Source organism: Rattus norvegicus, chromosome 6, assembly GCF_036323735.1.
Source record: "Rattus norvegicus strain BN/NHsdMcwi chromosome 6, GRCr8, whole genome shotgun sequence".
NCBI lineage: Eukaryota > Metazoa > Chordata > Mammalia > Rodentia > Muridae > Rattus > Rattus norvegicus.
Window position 1 is genome coordinate 32,964,620 of NC_086024.1, and position 19,162 is coordinate 32,983,781.

Here is a 19,162-nt window from a genome sequence, read left to right on the forward strand (position 1 = left end):
GTGAGGCAGTTGGATATACAGTATGACATTTGGGGAGATGTATAGCCTAGAGATTAGACTTTACATAAAAGACTAAGTGTACAGACACTTGCTACAGTAGGTCTAGAAGGAGAGAGATGGGTTGAATGAGGCCATGACTGTATGTGAGGGCCTGGGTCGGCTGGCTGTCCCCTTCAGAACTATCATCTACTTCCTGTGGATCAAGATCTCTTACTGGCCTGAAGCTTGCCATTTAGACGTATGTCAGAGAGCTCAGGGATTCTCCAGTCTTGGATTATAAACTGGGGCCAACAGTCCTGGCATTTTGATGTGGTTTCAGGAGTTAGGCAGGTACTCTATATTTTTTTTAACAGGGCTTTGTACTCACTAAGAAATGGAAGTCAATCCTGAACTCCTGATCCTCTTGTCTCTACTTCCCAAACGTTGAGATTACAGGTTTGCCACAATGCTTGCCTTAAGACTGGAGGTGATGGCCAAGAGAACAAGTTGTGAGAAAGAGATCCTAGGATGGATTCCTGGGCTTGCCTGGAGGCCAAGGCGCTTACCTCCTAGCAAATGATGGTCTCCAGCAAGAGAGACTAAGTAGGAGGGAAGTCATCAACAGCAAGAGAGCAAGAAAAAAAGGTGTTCCAAAATCCAAAAGAAGAAAGAACTTTAAAAAAAAGGTAAATATATCAAATGCTGCTGACATGAATTGCACCTGGCACCACACAGGACACTAACCACTGTGGCAGGAACACTCTTTGGTGGTGAAGATGAGCCTGACTGGCTTGACAGGACGTGGGCGGAGGTGAACAGAGCACAGTCTGTCAGGGAATTAAAGTGCAAGTTGGAACAGAGACAGGTTAGTGAAACCTGTCAGCATGGCTTCCCAGTTGTTCCCCTTCCTTTCCTCCCTCTCTTCTCTCTTCTTTCTCCTTTACTTCCTCCCTATTCTCTGTCCATATCTCTGTTTCTAGGGACTCTACCTCATGGCTTGTATGTGCTAAGTAAGAACTTCCCTGCTGAGCTCTACTGCTAGCCACTCATATTTACATTAAATATGTAGGTGCCTCCAGTATGGAACATTCACCCCAGGGTTTCACTGGGGAGTTGCTGTGTCTAAGCACAGCAGAAAGAGCTGGAAAAGGGGACTGCGTGCCTACAGGGTGCAATTATAATGACAAACCATGCAGTCTCAAGTGAGTCAGGAAGTTGGGATTAGAACGCACTAAGAGGCTGAATGCTTCTTGCATGTTTCAGAGATGGTTCCACTCCCAACCCATTTACTCACAGTCTTCACTGAGAGCTACACAGTTTTCTCACAAAAGCTTCCCTCTCTCACCTTTCAATGAACTTTAAGAGAATATGGTTTTATGTTTTCAACTTTAACTGCCTTACTTATTATATTGTCAGACTAAATGGTTTCCCTGTCATCAGAACCAAGACACAACCAAATTAAAATCTTTATAAAATCAAGTGGTGTGTGAAAAGTTCAGCATTCAGAATTAAAAAAAAAAAAAAGACTCAGCGAGGTAATTTTATAAGCTAACCGGGTAGGATGAGGCCACTGAGACTCCAGACATGTAAGAGCAGGTGAAGCAGATGACGTTAGAAGCCTCAGGACTGTTGGGTATTGTCTGAGAGCTCTCAAACACTCTGAGTGGAGTGAGGCTATGTGAACTCTAACATTTTACTTGTGTGGCTTTAAGAAATTATCTGCTCTATTTTCAATAAAAAGATTTTCTTATCATCATAGTTTATAGAGAATTTATTTTAATCAGTGGATATCAAGTTTGGCCTTTTTCTGTACCTGATTTAACAACATATTTTCTACATCTGTCCTGGAAAAGTTGTTACTGATAGGCACAGGCCTCATCCCTCAGGTGTGTGAAGACTGGGGTAAAAAGGCCAGAGCCGCTAGACCCTTACAATGTAAATGCACAAATGTGCCTAACTGATGAATTGATGCTTCATGCATTAACAATCCTATTTCCCTTTGCTGATAACAAAATTCAGTTCCTTCTATCACGAAAGTGGTAGTAACCAGTCTACCTGGATTGTGAACACACAATCACCTTAGGGAAGCATGGCTGCTCTTGTGAGCTGCAGAATGCCAGGGGTTTTCATACAGAAAAACCATCCCCTTACTTGTTGTTTCCCATTGTTCCTTGCTGCCAGGCCTTCATGTCCGGTGACTGGTACCCAGAAGTGGGTGGAGTTTGTTGGAGCAGAGAGCTTTGAGGAGGGATTGGCATCGGCACCATGGAGCTCCCAGGGCTTAGAGATGGGGCAAAGTTGGCCTCAGCTTGGGGAACCAGTCCTGAAAATTGACACACATTAATTGATGTAAATACACCATAAATGTATCAACATCATAAAATAATAATAACAAAAGCACCTGCTATAATTCACTTAGAAATGCCTTCTTTAACAGAGCAGAAATTAAGGAAAAGTGGTCTCTTAACAGCATTGCAGGAAATCTTAGTACAAGTAGACAAACAAGCACGAAGTCTGGAAGGGCTTTTAGTTGCTGGGATATTCACTTGTACAGTAGGACTATGTTTGATATTTTTCTGTTATTTTTTTGCTAATAAGAATTTTCAAGTGCAAAAACAATAAACATATAAAGTAGATTTTTTATCTGATAAAAAATAACTTGAGAAAGGAAAATAATTGGGCAAGAAAAACCCATATGTGAAATGCAAAATCATCAGACTACTTCCCAGGCTTCTCTGTGTGCTCTGTCTTCCTTTTCCCTCTTTAAAAAAGCTGTATCTATAGAGGTGAAACTCACCCATGGCGTCCATATTCAGTGACCTTAGTGAATGTACAGAATCGTGCAACCAACCATTACCACACTGCAGCTTAGGCATTTGGATCCCACCTGATTCCTCCGTGCCTATTCCTAATGGACAATCTCTGTCTGTATTCATGCAAACTCAGATCTGCATATAAACTGTTCTTTGTTTTTAAGACAGCATCTGAAGACTTTCAGGCTGGCCTTGAACTTGTTACAGAGTCAAGGGTTACCTTGAATTTCTTACCTTCTTGTTTCAACCTCCTGACTGCTGAGATTATAAGTGTGGATGCTGCCATGTGAAGCTGGGGTTAAACCTAGGACCTATGCACACTAGGAAAGCACTCTTCCAGTGGAGCTAAAGCTTCAGACTTCATAGATCATAAGATACCATCATAAGATCTATCTGGTCTTTTGTGCCTGGCTTCTTTCACTTAGCATGGCACTTTTGGGATTCAACCATTTTGAAGCATTTGTCAGCTCAGTGTTCATTCCTTTTTAAGTTTAGAAACATGTTTATTAACAGACATCAATAAAACTATGTTAAGAAGAAACTGGTATAAAAATAGTATTTTATTTATAGACATTTTATTCTGTTGTAGTGATATACATCTCACTGTATGTACATATAAGCTTTGAAATTAGATAGTTGTCTAATTTTATCTTTCCTGTACAAAACTGTTTTGGTTACTCTAGGTCCTGTAAGTTTCCATATACATTAGAGTATATAATATGGGGAAGTTGTCAATTTTTCTAAAAAAATGTTGAAATTTTGGATTGCAGTGAATAATAGGATCGATTTCAAATGAATTATTAGCATTTTTTTACTCTGCTTTAAAAAAACCCTGAGCATTTTATTTATTATTTTTATGTGTATGGATGTCTGTGCACCACATGCATGAAATACCCATGGAACCCAGAAGAGGGTGCTGGCTCTCCAGAGACGAGAGAGATACGGTCATGGGTGCTGGGAATCAAACCACGTGCTCTTAACTGCTGAGCCATCTCGCCAGCCTCATCACAATTAGAGTATTGAGGCAAGTCCTCTCTCTATAGTCCTGCCTGTCCTGGAGCTCACATTGTAGACCAGGGCAGCCTTGAACTCATGGAGCTCCTGCTGCCCCTGGTAATCAAGTGTTGGGATTAAAGGCAGGCACCTCTGCTTTCCTCTTGTTATTCTAGTTTCCATTGTTATTATTCCCTTCTTATGTAACTGTTTAACCAGCTGTTCCCACTATTTACTGTATTTTTTTAACCTATGCTCTTCACTGTAAGTTTGATTTCTATTTTATGGATCTTATCTATTTAACATGCTCAAATTTCCTTCTAATTTATTGAACACACAGAACACATTCATAGTTTCTAATTCCTCAAAGTGACGATTTTTTGAATATGAAAGTTCCTACCTCATTCTAACATCTGTATGATTTTTATTAGTGTGTGTGTGTGAATTATATAAATAATAGGCCTCACTGTGACATTTTATGTTTGTATTCAATATACTTGGATTATATTAACTTCCTTTATTGTCCCCTCTTGTCTCCTCTCCGCAGGTCCCCTTTGTCTTCTCAAATAATCTGGGCTGGGTTTGGTAGTTACAGGCTACATTTTTCTGCTTCTTTGCCTGCCTGGTGGTTTTAAAAGCCAACCTTCAGATTTCCTGAATTTTACCTTTTAGGAGCTTTATATATATATAACTTTAAGACGATGTTTGAGTGTTTCCGAGCTTACTGTCTGCATTGTGGTTAGGTTATATGGAAACCTTAGCTCTTTTGGGGTCTTGTACCTAGAGAAATCAAGAACAAGATTTGGGTTGGGACTTATTTTGCCCACCTGAGGTAAAACAATATTCTAATTGACACCTATGAGTTATGAGGTTTTCCAGGCTGGTTAGAAGGACAATGGCCCCATGTGAACTCTGAACACTGTTTCTCCTAATCTTCAGGCTTGCCGCTCAGTCCCTGCCACTCTTGCTGGATTCTGAACAGCAGTGCGCTCTGCCAGTCCCTAGGACTGCTGTCTCCTGTTCTTTGTCTGACACTGCTTCTCCCCCAAAGAAGAAGGAATATGGCCACTGTCACTCTTCCACTACAACAGAAGCCCTTAAAAACGTGTTTCTTTTCATGTTTTGTTATGCTAGTGCTTTCTTTTCACTTGTTTCCATAAGAAATTGTATCTCAAAGCTGAAGGCTTTTCAAGACAGATGAAGTTAGTTATAAAAGTCTAGAAGCAGCTGATAATTTAGTATAATTCTTTCAAGTATTTTTCAGAAAGTCATGTATATTCTTAAAAAAGATTTATTTTTATTTTATGTGTATATGTGAGTGTCTGCAAGTATGTATCTGCACCATGTGCATGCCTTGTGCCTAAGAGAGTAGAAGAGAACGTCAGGTCTCCTGGAGCTGGAGTAATAGACAGTTGTGTGTAGTGTGGTTTACCTTATGTGCCTGGCCCTTTAATAATTCTTAGGTGTCAGAACTGCTTGATCCTATGACCTTCAGTGTTAGTTGCCTCTTGGATTTTTGGGGACAGGATAGGTTGTACAAAAGCTAGCTGAGGCAGAGAAAGTGGATTGGGCTAGCAGAGTAAGAAGAGAAGACAGTTGGTGCAGAAGATATTGTTAGAGATAGTTGAGTTGGGAGAAGCTGAGCTGAGCAGAGGCTAGAACTGTTGTTTGGAGCTGTTAGTACTGGGAAAACTGGGAGAAAGAACTGTTAAAGCAGACTGCTGGGGAACAGAGGGAGGAACAGTTGGGAGAAACATTTAGAGGTGCGGGCTAGAAACTGGGAGGCGGGCTGGCCAGGAGTTAAGAGGCCTGGTTACTGTTCTAAAACAGCTAGCCACTTTATCATTGTGAGCTGCCATGTGGGTGCTGGGAGCTGAACCCACGTCCTGTGCACAGAAGTGAACGCTCAACCCTCACATGTAGGCTGACCTCTGCTTTCCGCTGCTGTGTCCTTATGTCTTTGCGCACACAGTGCAGATGCCTGTACAGAACACTCCGCTGTGCTGACCTCTCACTGACCCCTCCTTATCTTTCTGTGTGCTCAATCTGCCCAGAGATGGACTTAACTTACTCTTCTTATTTTCTCCACAGGCTGTAATTTTAAAAATACTTTAAAATTTCTGTGAAAGCTGTAATTTGTATATTTTCTAAACTTTCACTTAAAGCTTAACTATTTTTAAAAAAATATGGTATAAATAAAGCAATGCATTCTTTGTGTGCATCTTCTATATGTAACTCAAACTTCGGTAAATAACTTAGATCTTTCCTTCATTTATGATTCCTGAGGGTACGTTTTTGTTTTTGACATTATTTTCATGTTAATGTGGGTGATTTTTCATAACTTCTACATTTAAAATTTTCTTTGCTTACAGTCTTTTTGTGTTTGATGTATTGTTAACTTTATATGTGATAAAATAATTTGAGAAAAAAGGTGGATCCCAAAGGATAAAAGATTACAAAATACTCTGGATGATATTTTATAGGATTAAAATAAGCAAATAAGAGAACCCAAGTACATCACAATACTGTTTACTTTTTTATTTTTTTGAGATAGGGTCTTTTATATAAGCCAGACTGACTTTGTAAGACATATGTGGTTTAGAATGACCTTCCTTCTGGTCCTGCTTCCACCTCCCAAGTGCTAGGACTATGAGTCTGCCTGGTTCACACAACACCAGGGTCTCGTATATACTATTACCAACTGTGCTGCCGCCTCAGCCCGGTTGCCTACTTGCTCTAAACAATGTGTGTGTCTGAGCAGTTGCCTTTGTTTTTGTTGTTTTAGTGCTGACCTTTTATACTATCACCTAAAAATATTTTTAACCATTTATTTTAGGTTTTGCCCCATATATGGATATATACTGTGTGTGTTCCTGGTGCCAGTGGAGTCCAGAAGAGGGCCCTGGATCCCCTGGAACTGGAGTTACAGGTGGGTTTACAGCATCTGGTGCTGGGAACCAAACCTGGGTCCTCCAGAAGAGCAGCCAGTGCTCTTAACCACTGAGCAATCTGTCTAGGTCCCTGTCCCCAGTTTTAAAATAATTTTCAAAGAGAATTTTAAAAAGTAGTTTTCAAATTCAAAGTGGAACTGAATGGAAGGTTCAGAACCCCTTCACTCTCCGCCATTTCATATCTCCAGCTTTCCAGTCTTCACCTTCTCCCCCACAGCATGGGACACTGTTACAGCTGACTGCCTACCCTGACACAGCTATGTATGCAGAGTCCAATAGGAAGAAGCTGGCCATAGAGAATCTGACGGAGAGGTGCAACTCTGGTCTCAGTGTGTCAAATTTACTGGCAACAGAAACAGAAGCATGAAGCGGACTCAGAAAAGCCCTTGCACCTGTGACTCCTTATGTTACCGTAACCTCCCCCTCCCCCCTCCCTCCCCTCATTGTCTTGCCCCGCCCTCCTTCCGCTGTCCCCACACTGCTCTGTCAGCCCTCACTCCATCTCTTCTGGAACTTGGATTCCCATCAACCTCAGACCTGGTTTCAAAGCCCCGGAAGCTGGCTGCTGTCATGCTGGGGCTCTTTTACAATCTAGAGAATAGAAATGAACAACTTGCATCTTGAAACATTGTTTGCTATTCAATGAAAGGTTAACACTTTTATAATGTTCTTCCCAAGCAGCTCACCAGAGAACTGAGAACTACCATTTCATTTCACTTTGCAAAGTGATAAAGCTGCCTTCCTCCCAGCGCCCACCTTCTGGGTTTTGCTTATATTATGAATGGTGACTTTACAAAATACCCTACTTTTTATAAAAGTTATTTTTTGGTTAATCACAAAAGCTGGTCTGGAAGAAAGAAAATGTAGATAGCAGATAGAGACCCGACGCTGGGCACATGCTGCCTGCATGTGTCCTCCAGTTGCCTTCTCATGGCATTTGTTTCTAAGCAGCTTTAAAGCTCATGTTTGGTTCATTTATATAATCAAGGGTTTTATTAATTTTTTTTAGGAATTGGTCATTAAATTTGCATAAACATGATGAAGGCATGATAGATTAATCAAGCATGTATTATCCCCACTGCTTTTAGACTCTCAAAGTGATAAAAAATAAAAAGGATCATGGTCTAGGATACAGTAAAAAGTAGTGAAAATAAAAGATTAAAAATAAAGCTTCTATAAATCAGAATAGTTACTGTGGAGGAAGTCAACTTATTCAGCTACCAGTGGTATCATCAATAAGAAGTCTGCGACACTTTGTAAATATTGATTATCCTTATATAAACTATTGAAACAACATTATCCAATGACTGAGTTAATGGATTAAAACCTGCTACCTGAGAAGGACTTCGTTTGAGTAGATTTCACAGGGATCCAGGAGAGAAATATAAGTGAATTTGCTCTGTACATAAAATTAAAAGTTTGAGTCAGAAATCTTTACAAATCCCCTAACTTATTAATCTCAGCCGCCAAGCTGAGGAAAGTGTTAAAGCTCTCAAGCATTCAGTGGTGACCGAGGCTGGAGTCTAAGCTCGACTTTACTACTTATAGCCTTCCTCTTCAGCAGTGACTCAAAGCACGCAACAGAAGCACATGCAGAGCAGGGTGGCCCCTACCGGTGTCAGGAAACAGCAAGTGCACCGCTTACCTGACCCTGGGTACTGGAAGACATTCTGCTGCATCTGCGGACTGATGCCAGTACCAAACTGTCCTCCCATGTTCCCTGCCATGCCTCTGTTCACCATGCTGCTGCGGGTGGCCAAGGATGCCTCAGGGTTTGCTGCCAGTTGAGAGAAAGGGCTGGTAGAAGCAGGTGGGGTTCCTGGATTTGTACCATAGTTTGGTGGGTAGGGGAACTGCTGTGGAGCACCCTGAGGAAGACGGGGGTTCCCCATTTGAACTGGGAGTCCGGATGAAGGAGGGATGTTGTTCCCAAAGCTTTGGTGCCTCATGAGCATGGCTCTTTGCTGCTGGATAATTTGCCTCTGTCGATGCTGCTGACTGTACAGCTCCCGTTGGCGCTGTGCCAACATCTGAGCATTCAGGGGTGGCTACAAAGAAGGAAAGATATCTTACTTATTACAATTATTATAATCATCTACCTGCTTTGGAATGCTTATAGGATAAAGCCCAGTAGCATGAAGCAAAATAAAATGTAGCAAACCAGCATGTTACAAGCAAAGCCAAAATGGAGGATTGCATAAGTAAAATCACAGGAGAAAAATAACTATATTTTATTTATTTTTTAAAATTTATTTCATATGTATATCACATACATGCAGGAGTCTGCTGTGGTCAAAAGAGGGCGTCAGATCCCCTGATACTGAAGTTACCCTTGGTTGTGAGCCACCCTCAGGAAGAGCAGCCAGCACTTTAAACTGAACTGCTGAACCATCTCTCCAGCCCGTTAGTACATTTTATAGGACACAAAGTAGCTAAGAAATGCTAAGATAATACCTATTAGTTGTTTAAACTCAAATTAAAAAAATCAATGTCAAAAAGAACTACATAAGGAAACTCAAAGTAAATATTAAGTAGTTTTGTGATACTGGACAAGAAATCTACTAAGAAGCATAAAGACCTCAGGGAAGCTGGAGAAGCTGCACTTGCTGAGTCCCTAAGGTAGTTACACCTCCATCCATAAATGCACGTCCCTGTTTCTCTACAGAGACACAGCCTCTCCCTTCTTTGCTATCTTCACTGCTACACTCTGTTTAAATTAATAAAGTATGATTGAAAGTGATTTCATAATTATTTTCTGTATTTCTCAAAATTATAATACATAGGTATTATCTTTATGCTTAGGAAAACTTATAAAGGCCACTAAAAGGGGGAAAACTACAAACTGGAAGATTCAATGCCTAAAAATTATCATTTAATTAACTAGAAATAAGATCACTGGGAACTGAACTGAACCGGACCCACAGATCCCTGCACCCAAATCCCATAAGAGAAAGAGCTGGACCCTCAGACAAGCAGACACTTCTGAGAACTCAGAGGAGACAACTACTTTCTGCCCATATTCCTGACCCAAGAGGAAATCACCTAGTGCCATCTGTGCCCTCTGGGCACAGGGACCTAGGAGCAGTCGGCCGCAGCACCCTTTGTGTTTCTGCTTGTGACAAGAGTTGAAATCCAGTCGCCAGGAGTGCCTCCATACCAGAGAGCAGAGCTCTCTGTTCGCAGACCAGGTGAAAGAAAACAGGTCTACAGGAGTGCTGACACACAGGCATACAGGAGGGTCAAGCCACTGTCAGAGACAGCAAGACAAGCTAACACTGGAGACAACCTGATGACAAGAGGCAAGCTCAGGAACCTAAGCAACAGAAACCAAGACTACTTGGCATCATCAGAGCCAAGTTCTCCCACCAAAACAAATACTGGATATCCAAACACACTGGAAAAACAAGACTTAGATTTAAAAATCAGATTTTATGATGATGATGGAGGACTTTAAGAAGTACATAAATAACTCCCTTAAAGAAATACAGGACAACACAAGTAAATAAGTAGAAGCCCTTAAAGAGGAAACACAAAAATCCCTTAAAGAATTAACAGCTTGACAGGTGAAGGAATTGAGCAAAACCATCCAGGATCTAAAAATGGAAATAGAAACAATAAAGAAAGCACAAAGGGAGAGAACCCTGGAGATAGGAAACCTGGAGAAGAGATCAGGAGTCAAAGATGCAAGCATCACCAACAGAAGACAAGAGATAGAAGAGAGAATCTCAGGGGCAGAAGATACCATAGAAAACATCGACACAACTGTCAAAGATAATGTAAAATGCAAAAAGCTCCTAGCCCAAAATATCCAGGAAATCCAGGACACAATGAGAAAATCAAACCTAAGGATAATAGGTATAGAAGAGAGAAAAGACTCCCAACTTAAAGGGCCAGTAAATATCTTCAACAAAATTATAGAAGAAAACTTCCCTAACCTAAAGAAAGAGATGCCCATTAGCATACAAGAAGCCCAAGGAACTCCAAATAGATTGAACCAGAAAAGAAATTCCTCCCATCACATAAGAGTCAAAACACCAAATGCACAAAACAGAGAAAGAATGTTAAAAGCAGTAAGGGAAAAAGGTCAAGTAACATATAAAGGCAGACCTGTAAGTATTACATCAGACTTCTCACCAGAGACTATGAAAAGCAAAAGATCCTGGACAGATGTCATACAGACCCTAAGAAAACACAAATGCCAGGCCAGGTTACTATATCCAGCAAAACTCTCAATTAACATAGATGGAGAAACCAAGACATTCCATGACAAAACCAAGTTTACACAATATCTTTCTACAAATCCAGTCCTACAAACAATAATAAATGGAAAACTTAAACACAAGGGGGGAAACTACACCCTAGAAAAAGCAAGAAAGTAATCTCCTTGCAACGAAACCAAAAAGCAAGAAAGTAATCTCCTTGCAACGAAACCTAAAGAAGAGAGACACACAAACATAATTCCACCTCTAACAATGAAAAAAACAGGAAGCAACAATCACTATTCCTTAATATCTCTCAACATCAATGGACTCAATTCCCTAATAAAAAGATATAGACTAACAGACTGAATATTGTAAAGAGGACCCAGCATTTTGCTGCATACAGGAAACACACCTCGGAGACAAAGACAGACACTACTTCAGAGTAAAAGGCTGGAAAACAACTTTCCAAGCAAATGGTCGGAAGAAGCAAGCTGGAGTAGCCATTCTAATATTAAATAAAATCAACTTTCAACCAAAAGTTATTAAAAAAGATAAGAAAGGACATTTCATATTCATCAAAGGAAAAATCCACCAAGATGAACTCTCAATCTTAAATATCTATGCTCCAAATGCAAGGGTACATACATTCATAAAAGAAACCTTACTAAAGCTCAAAGCATACATTGCACCTCATACAGTAACAGTAGGAGATTTCAATACCCCACTCTCATCAATGGACAGATCATGGAAACATAAATTAAACAGAGACATAGAGAAACTAACAGAAGTTATGAACCAAATGGACTTAACAGATATTTATAGAACATTCTATCCTAAAACAAAAGGATATACCTTCTTCTCAGCACCTCAGTACCTTCTTCAAAATTGACAATATAATCAGCCACAAAACAGGCCTCAATAGATACAAGAAGACTGAAATAGTCCCATGCATCCTATCAAATCACCATGCACTAAGGCTGATCTTCAATAACAATAATGACAGAAAGTCCACATATACATGGAAGTTGAACAACACTCTACTAAATAACTTGGTCAAGGAAGAAATAAAGAAAGAAATTAAAGACTTTATAGAATTTAATGAAAATGAAGGCACAACACAGCCAAACTTATGGGACACAATGAAAGCAGTGCTAAGAGGAAAACTCAAAGCCCCAAGTGCCTCCAAAAAGAAACAGGAGAGAGCATACATTAGCAGCTTGACAGCACAGGTAAAATCTCTAGAACAAAAAGAAGCAAACACACCCAAGAGGAGTAGAAGGCAGGAAATAATCAAACTCAGGGCTGAAATCAACCAAGTAGAAACAAAAAGGACTATACAAAGAATCAACAAAACCAGGACCTGGTTCTTTGAGAAAATCAACAAGATAGATACACCCTTAGCCAGACTAACCAGAGGGCACAGAGAGTATATCCAAATTAACAAAATAAGATATGAAAAGGGAGACATAACAACAGAATCTGAGGAAATAAAAAAAAATCACCGGATCTTACTTCAAAAGCCTATATTCAATAAAACTGGGAAATCTGGAGGAAATGGACAATTTTATAGACAAATACCAGGTACCAAAGTTAAATCAGGAACAGATAACAGCCCCATACATAACTCTAAAGAAATAGAAGCAGTTATTAAAAGTCTCCCAACCAAAAAGAACCCAGGACTGGATGGGTTTAGTGCACAATTCTAGCAGACCTTCCTAGAAGGCCTCACACCAATACTATCCAAACTATTCCACAAAATAGAAACATATGGAGCACTACTAAATTCCTTCTATGAAGCCACAATTACACTTATACCTAAACCACACAAAGACCCAACAAAGAAAGAGAACTTCAGACCAATTTCCCTCGTGAATATCAATGGAAAAATACTCAATAAAATTCTTGCAAACCGAATGCAAGAACACATCAAAACAATCATCCATCATGATCAAGTAGGCTTCATCCCAGGCATTCAGGGATGGTTTAATATATGGAAATCCATCAACGTAACCCACTATATAAACAAAGTCAAAGAAAAAAAACCCACATGATCATTTCATCAGATGCTGAGAAAGCATTTGACAAAATTCAAAACCCCTTCATGATAAAAGTCCTGGAAAGATCAGGAATTTAGGGCCCATCTCTAAACATAGTAAAAGCCAAAGACAGCAAACCAGTAACTAACATCAAACTAAATGGAGAGAAACTTGAAGCTGAAATCAGGGACTAGACAAGGCTGCCCACTCTCTCCCTACTTATTCAATATAGTACTTGAAGTCCTAGCCAGAGAAATCAGACAACAAAAGGAGGTCAAAGGGATACAAATTGGAAAGGAAGAAGTCAAAATATCACTATTTGCAGAGGATATGATAGTATACTTAACTGACCCCAAAAGTTCCACCAGAGAACTCCTAAGCCTGATAAACAACTTCAGCAAAGTCGTTGGATAAAAAATTAATTCAAACAAATCAGTAGCCTTCCTCTACTTAAAGGATAAACAGGCTAAGAGGGGGAAATGACATCCTTCATAATAGTCACAAATAATATAAAATACCTTGGTGTGACTCTAACCAAGCAAGTGAAAGATCTGTATGACAAGAACTTCAAGTCCCCAAAGAAAGAAGTTGAAAAAGATCTCAGAAAATGGAAAGACCTTCCATGCTCATGGATTGGCAGGATTAATATAGTAAAAAAGGCCATCTTGCCGAAAGCAATCTACAGATTCAATGCAATCCCCCATCAAAATTCCAACTCAATTCTTCATACATAGAGTTAGAAAGAGCAATTTGCAGATTAATTAGGAAAAGCAAAAAAACCCAGGATAGTGAAAACTATTCACAGCAATAAAAGAACTTCTGGGGGGAATTCCCATCTCTGTCCTCAAGCTGTATTATAGAGAAATAGTGATAAAAACTGTTTGGTTTTGGTACAGAGAGAGACAGGCAGGTAGATCAGTGGTATATAATTGAAGACCCAGAAATGAACCCACACACCTATAGTCACTTGATTTTTGACAAAGGAGCCAAAACCATCCAATGCAAAAAAGATAGCATTTTCAGCAAATGGTGCTGGTTCAATTAGAGGTCAGCATGTTAAGAATGCAAATGGATCCATTCTTATCACCCTGTACAAAGCTTAAGTCCAAGTGGATCAAGGACCTCCACATAAAACAAGATGCACTCAAATTAAGAGAAGAAAAAGTGGGGATATTTTAATATTTTTGCTTCAACAACTTAAGCCAAGTTGATATAAATATTTAAGAGGTAAGAACTGTAAAAATAAGCTGAAGAGATGGTTCAGTGGATAAGAGTTCTGGCTGCTCTTCCAGAGATCCCAAGTTCAGTTCCCAGTACTTTTATGGTGCCTCATGACTGTCTGATCTCTAACAGGATCCTATGTCTTCTTATGGTGTGCAGGTGTACATGCAGCCAAAGCATAGCCATATATAGAAAGTATATAAGTAAGTCTTTTAAACAGAGCAAAACAATAGGGGCTGGTGAGGGCTTTGTGGTTAAGGGCACTGGACTAGTGGACCCAGGTTCAATTCCCAGCACCCACATGACAGCTCACAACTGACTGTAACTGTAGTATCGAGGGAGTCTGACCTCCTTTTCTGACCTCCATGGGCACTACTTGTACATGGTCCACAGACATCGGTGACGGCAGAATACACATATACATAAAATAAAAATAAAGAATCAAAAAAATAAAACACTCAAAATAAATCTTGAAAATCTCTTCATGAAATGGACCTTAATAAACTTGGGACAAATACAGGAAGCTACCATTAATCAAAGGGATAAAGTTCTTCTTGAAAACAGATCTAAAAAAACAGATCCGAGCAGTGGAAGTACCTTTAATCCCAGCACTGAGGAAGCAGAGGAAGGCAGATCCCTGTGAGCTTCAGAACAGCCAGGGCTACAGAGAAAAACCATGTCTTGAAAAACAAAACAAAACCAGATGTGAGCATCTTCACGAGTCCATATTTGAGTTTCTTGATCTTTTAAAAGTAGTAAACCTCAGTGTCGAATCCCATGTAGGAGTAACTAAGTTATAAGGAAATCAGACTCCACTTTAGCAAGCCACACGATTTCTGTCAGAGAACCATATTTCATTTTTCCCAAAGAGGACAGCATGTAGTTGGCAGATTTCATTTTAAAGGACCTGTGCATATGCTTCATCAATGCCTGTGCTGAAACAGCACCTTCCAAAGAAGGCTTTACTGATGTGCCATGTTGCTTTTCAAGTGACAAGTGAGAGGTGACTTCAGGCTGATCTGACTACCTCACTAGCGTAAGCCACTGCCCATGATGCCTAAGGTAGTATTGTGCTGCGTAATGATCTAAAATAGCTGTTTCCATTTACTTCTCTTGTGATCTTATTTGTTTTGTTTTGTTTTATCATGTACCTGTACATACTACACAGGATTGTTATGGGAATTTTATTTTATTTTATTTGTAGTTTTTTTGTTTGTTAGTTTACATTTCAAATGTTATTTTCTTTCCCAGTTTCTGGGACATAAGCCCCCTATCCCATCTCCTTCCCCTTCTTCTATGAAGGTGTTCCCCTCCCTATCCACACCCCCCCTCCCCCTGCCCAACATTCCCCTACACTGGGAGTCCATCCTTGGCAGGACCGAGGGCTTCTCCATCCATTGATGCCCAATAAAGCCATCCTCTGCTACATATGCAGTTGGAGCCCTGGGTCAGTTCATGTGTACTCTTTGGGTAGTGGTTTAGTCCCTGAGAGCTCTGGTTGGTTGGCATTGTTGTTCTTATGGGGTTGCGAACCCCTTCAGCTCTTTCAATCCTTTCTCTAACTCCTCCAGTGGGGATCCCATTCTCAGTACAAATGCCTCTGTATGTGACATGCTCTAGCTGTGCCTCTCAGGAGACATCTACATCCAGCTCCTGTCAGCATGTACTTCTTAGTCTCATCAATCTTATCTAGTTTGATGGCTGTATATATGTGGGCCACATGTAGGGCAGGCTGTGAATGGCCATTCCTTCAGTCTCTGCTCCAAACTTTGCCTCCATATCCCCTCCTATGAATATTTTCTTTCCCAGTTTCTTGGACATAAGCTCCCCTATCCCATCCTATGAATATTTTTGTTCCCCCTTTTAAGTAGAACTGAAGCATCCACACTTTGGTCGTCCTTCTTCTTGACCTTCATGTGGTCTGTGGATTGTATTTTGGGTAATTCGAGCTTTCGGGCTAATATCCACTTTAAAAAAAGACTTACTTATATACTTTCTGTATATGGCTATGCTTTGGCTGCATGTACACCTGCACACCATAAGAGGATATAGGATCCTGTTAGAGATCAGACAGTCATGAGGCACCATAAAAGTACTGGGAACTGAACTTGGGATCTCTGGAAGAGCAGCCAGAACTCTTATCCACTGAACCATCTCTCCAGCTCATTTTTACAGTTCTTACCTCTTAAATATTTATATCAACTTGGCTTTAAGTTGTTGAAGCAAAAACATTAAAATATATATGGAAGTGAATGCTAGATCTCATTCAGAAGGACGGCCAAATTTGTTTGTTTTTCATTTGTTTGTTTTGGTGTATATGTGTATGTGTGTGTGTGTGTGTGTGTGTGTGTGTGTGTGTGTGTGTGTGTGTGTGTGTGTGTGTGTTGGAGTATGGTTTTGCCACATATCCCAGACTGGTCTTAGACTTGGGATCCTCCTGCTTCAGCTTCCTAAATGCTGGGATTGCACACCAGAATTCCTCCGGTTTAAAATGTTTGTTGTCTTACTGCACATGTGTGTGCATACATACATGCCACACTGCATATGCAGCCGTCAGAACACAGATGAGGCAAGTCCACTCCGTACCATCTTATCCAGTTATGATTAAGTGTAAAATTCCACGACTCTGGTTTATAGCAATAGTTTTGTAATAAACACCTAGAAAGTGCTGCTGTTTCTGCTCACCAGGGTCATAGTTTCTCCTGACCGTCCAGTATCATGAAACAATGACAGAAAGAGTAAAAAGAAGCGCCGCTCTCTGGCGTTAGACGAGCTATGAGACAGCGTCACGAGTAGGCTAACTCACTCCACAAGCAATGCACACCGGAGGATCATTTACAGCTGAGCTCTCAGGCATCCCAGCAACACTCAAGTCAACACTCAGACACAGCGCTTGGCCTGGAGGAGCTCTACCAACGTCTGGCTTCTGCTCACCTGAGGTGTTATCTGCTGCTGCATGCCTGACCTCATGTTCATGCCAACAGGAGCATTTGCTGCAAACTGGTTCAAGATAGCTTGCCGGTTTTGGTGCATCAACTAAGGGAAATGGAGACAAGGAAGAATCACTTTTACAGCTAAACATGGCATGGCCTTATAAAGTAACACAGACTTTACTGATTATTGAAAAGTTTTAGTAGTGAGGCTTACGAACATCTCCCATTCAATTTGCCAAAGGGCTAATAACTCCCACTCCTTATCAGATAATCATTGCTTTTGGAACATTTAAAGGTAGGATATACACGTAAATATACACATACAATATCAGTGTGCTTCTGAAAGCATGGGAATAGTTACTTCAGGAAAGTATGATATTACAGGAAAAGAAACAACTTTAGGTCTTATAATACTGGGATGGAGCAGGTTTGAAGTAAGGACTGTGAGGGAGGCTGGGGACAGGGGTACACGGAAGCCAAGGCCTGACGGCACTCCCACTGCATCTGAAACTAGACTTGGGGAACATCCAACATGATCTCACTAGCCAGAGAGAATTACGTAAGAAACAAATGTGCTCTGAGAAAATGGATTATTTATTTAACTAGAAGAAGTAATCACTTTAGACCCACATTTCCCAAATTGCTGTTCCAAAGCACATTGTTCTGTGGGACATTAATAGATGTGCCAGGAAAATAGCGAACTGTGCTGTAGGAAGTACTGGGAGTGAGGCTTACATAAGGTGAGACAGCCATTTACTGCAGTAACGTTGTGCGCTTTTAACTGGCCGCAGCACACTGTGCATCTATCTCCGAGAAGGGGCAGCCTACGATTCGTTCATCACAAACCTTTCTTCTTCTTATTTACAGCCATCAATTTGATCTCCAAGAATAACCTGTGGGATGCTGGTTTGGAAGGCCAGTCTGGATCAAGCTACTGTTACAGGGCTATGTGTCCCTTTACTTTATCAGACAACAATAAAGTCACCTGGAAGATTTTACTGTAAATAACCTGTGGATTACATTCTTAAATTTCCTCAAATAATCTGATAGCAGTAACAATAACGTCAACACTACATTATTCTGTTGTTGTATTACTGTTGTCGCAGTGATGGGGACTGGTCCTCACAGGTGCTTCGGGAGCACTCCTCCCCTGAGCTATACTGTGGTCTACTATGGTACCCAGATTGATTTTAAACTGTTGGCGCTGATGATCCTTCTGCACTGGTTTTCTGAGTAGTGGGTAATGCAGGCATATGCCATGAAATTCAGCTCTGTGCTACTTGATGTTCATAAATTATAAATTATACAAATGGATAATTATGGATATGTTTTATTGAACTCTATGTAAGGAGATAGCCTATTAGTGTCACATACACACACACACACACACACACACACACACACACACTCACGCAAACCCAAAGCCCTGTGAGCAGTGATTAAGTTTCTTATTGCCTAACGGCTTACCTCTGAATTCTGGATTTATTTATTTTCTGACTCCCAGAAGATCAGAAACAAAACAAAACAAAACAGACTTTGTGGAAAAATTAATACAATATAAATGATAAAGTAAAAATCCGAAGCTTTGTGGAATAAGATAAAACATTCACAATCATTTAAAAATAAAGGGATTCCTGGTACCCAAGCCTATGTATGCAGAACTCTCAGAAGACTATGGACATGACACATATATACCAACATTTTGTCTCCTGAGCGGTAAATACTCCCGCTGTGAACAAGCGTCTAAGAGATGTAAAGGAAGCAGAGCAAAGACATTCCCTCTGCAGCCCCTCACGTCTGTGTAATCTTCACAGCTATGCCCATCAGCCCTGTGCCACTTTTGGAACGACTTGAAGGAAACTCAGCTTTTTTCCTGAACTGAATATGAAGCAGTTTCGTGAATTCGGGGACCTAACCTCATTCCTTGCTGGGCCTTGCTCACTGAACCTTTAACCTGAGGCCACAGCTCCTTAATTGCAGCTGTGAGTTGAGCATATAAGCACATCTCTTCTCTTCTGACTTAGCATTCAGCAC

General features: G+C 40.4%; 1 protein-coding gene across 9 annotated transcripts in view; it reads right to left on the minus strand.

Moving 5' to 3' along the window:
• Ncoa1 (nuclear receptor coactivator 1) overlaps positions 1–19,162 on the minus strand; it is a 277,740-nt gene that overhangs the window by 12,530 nt on the left and 246,048 nt on the right. For all 9 annotated transcript variants that reach the window (XM_039112177.2, XM_039112179.2, XM_039112182.2 and 6 more), the window contains 3 exon segments: positions 17,130–17,231; positions 8,382–8,784; positions 2,131–2,302 (listed from right to left, as the gene is read on the minus strand). In XM_039112177.2, coding sequence (XP_038968105.1) covers positions 2,131–2,302; positions 8,382–8,784; positions 17,130–17,231 — 677 coding nt within the window.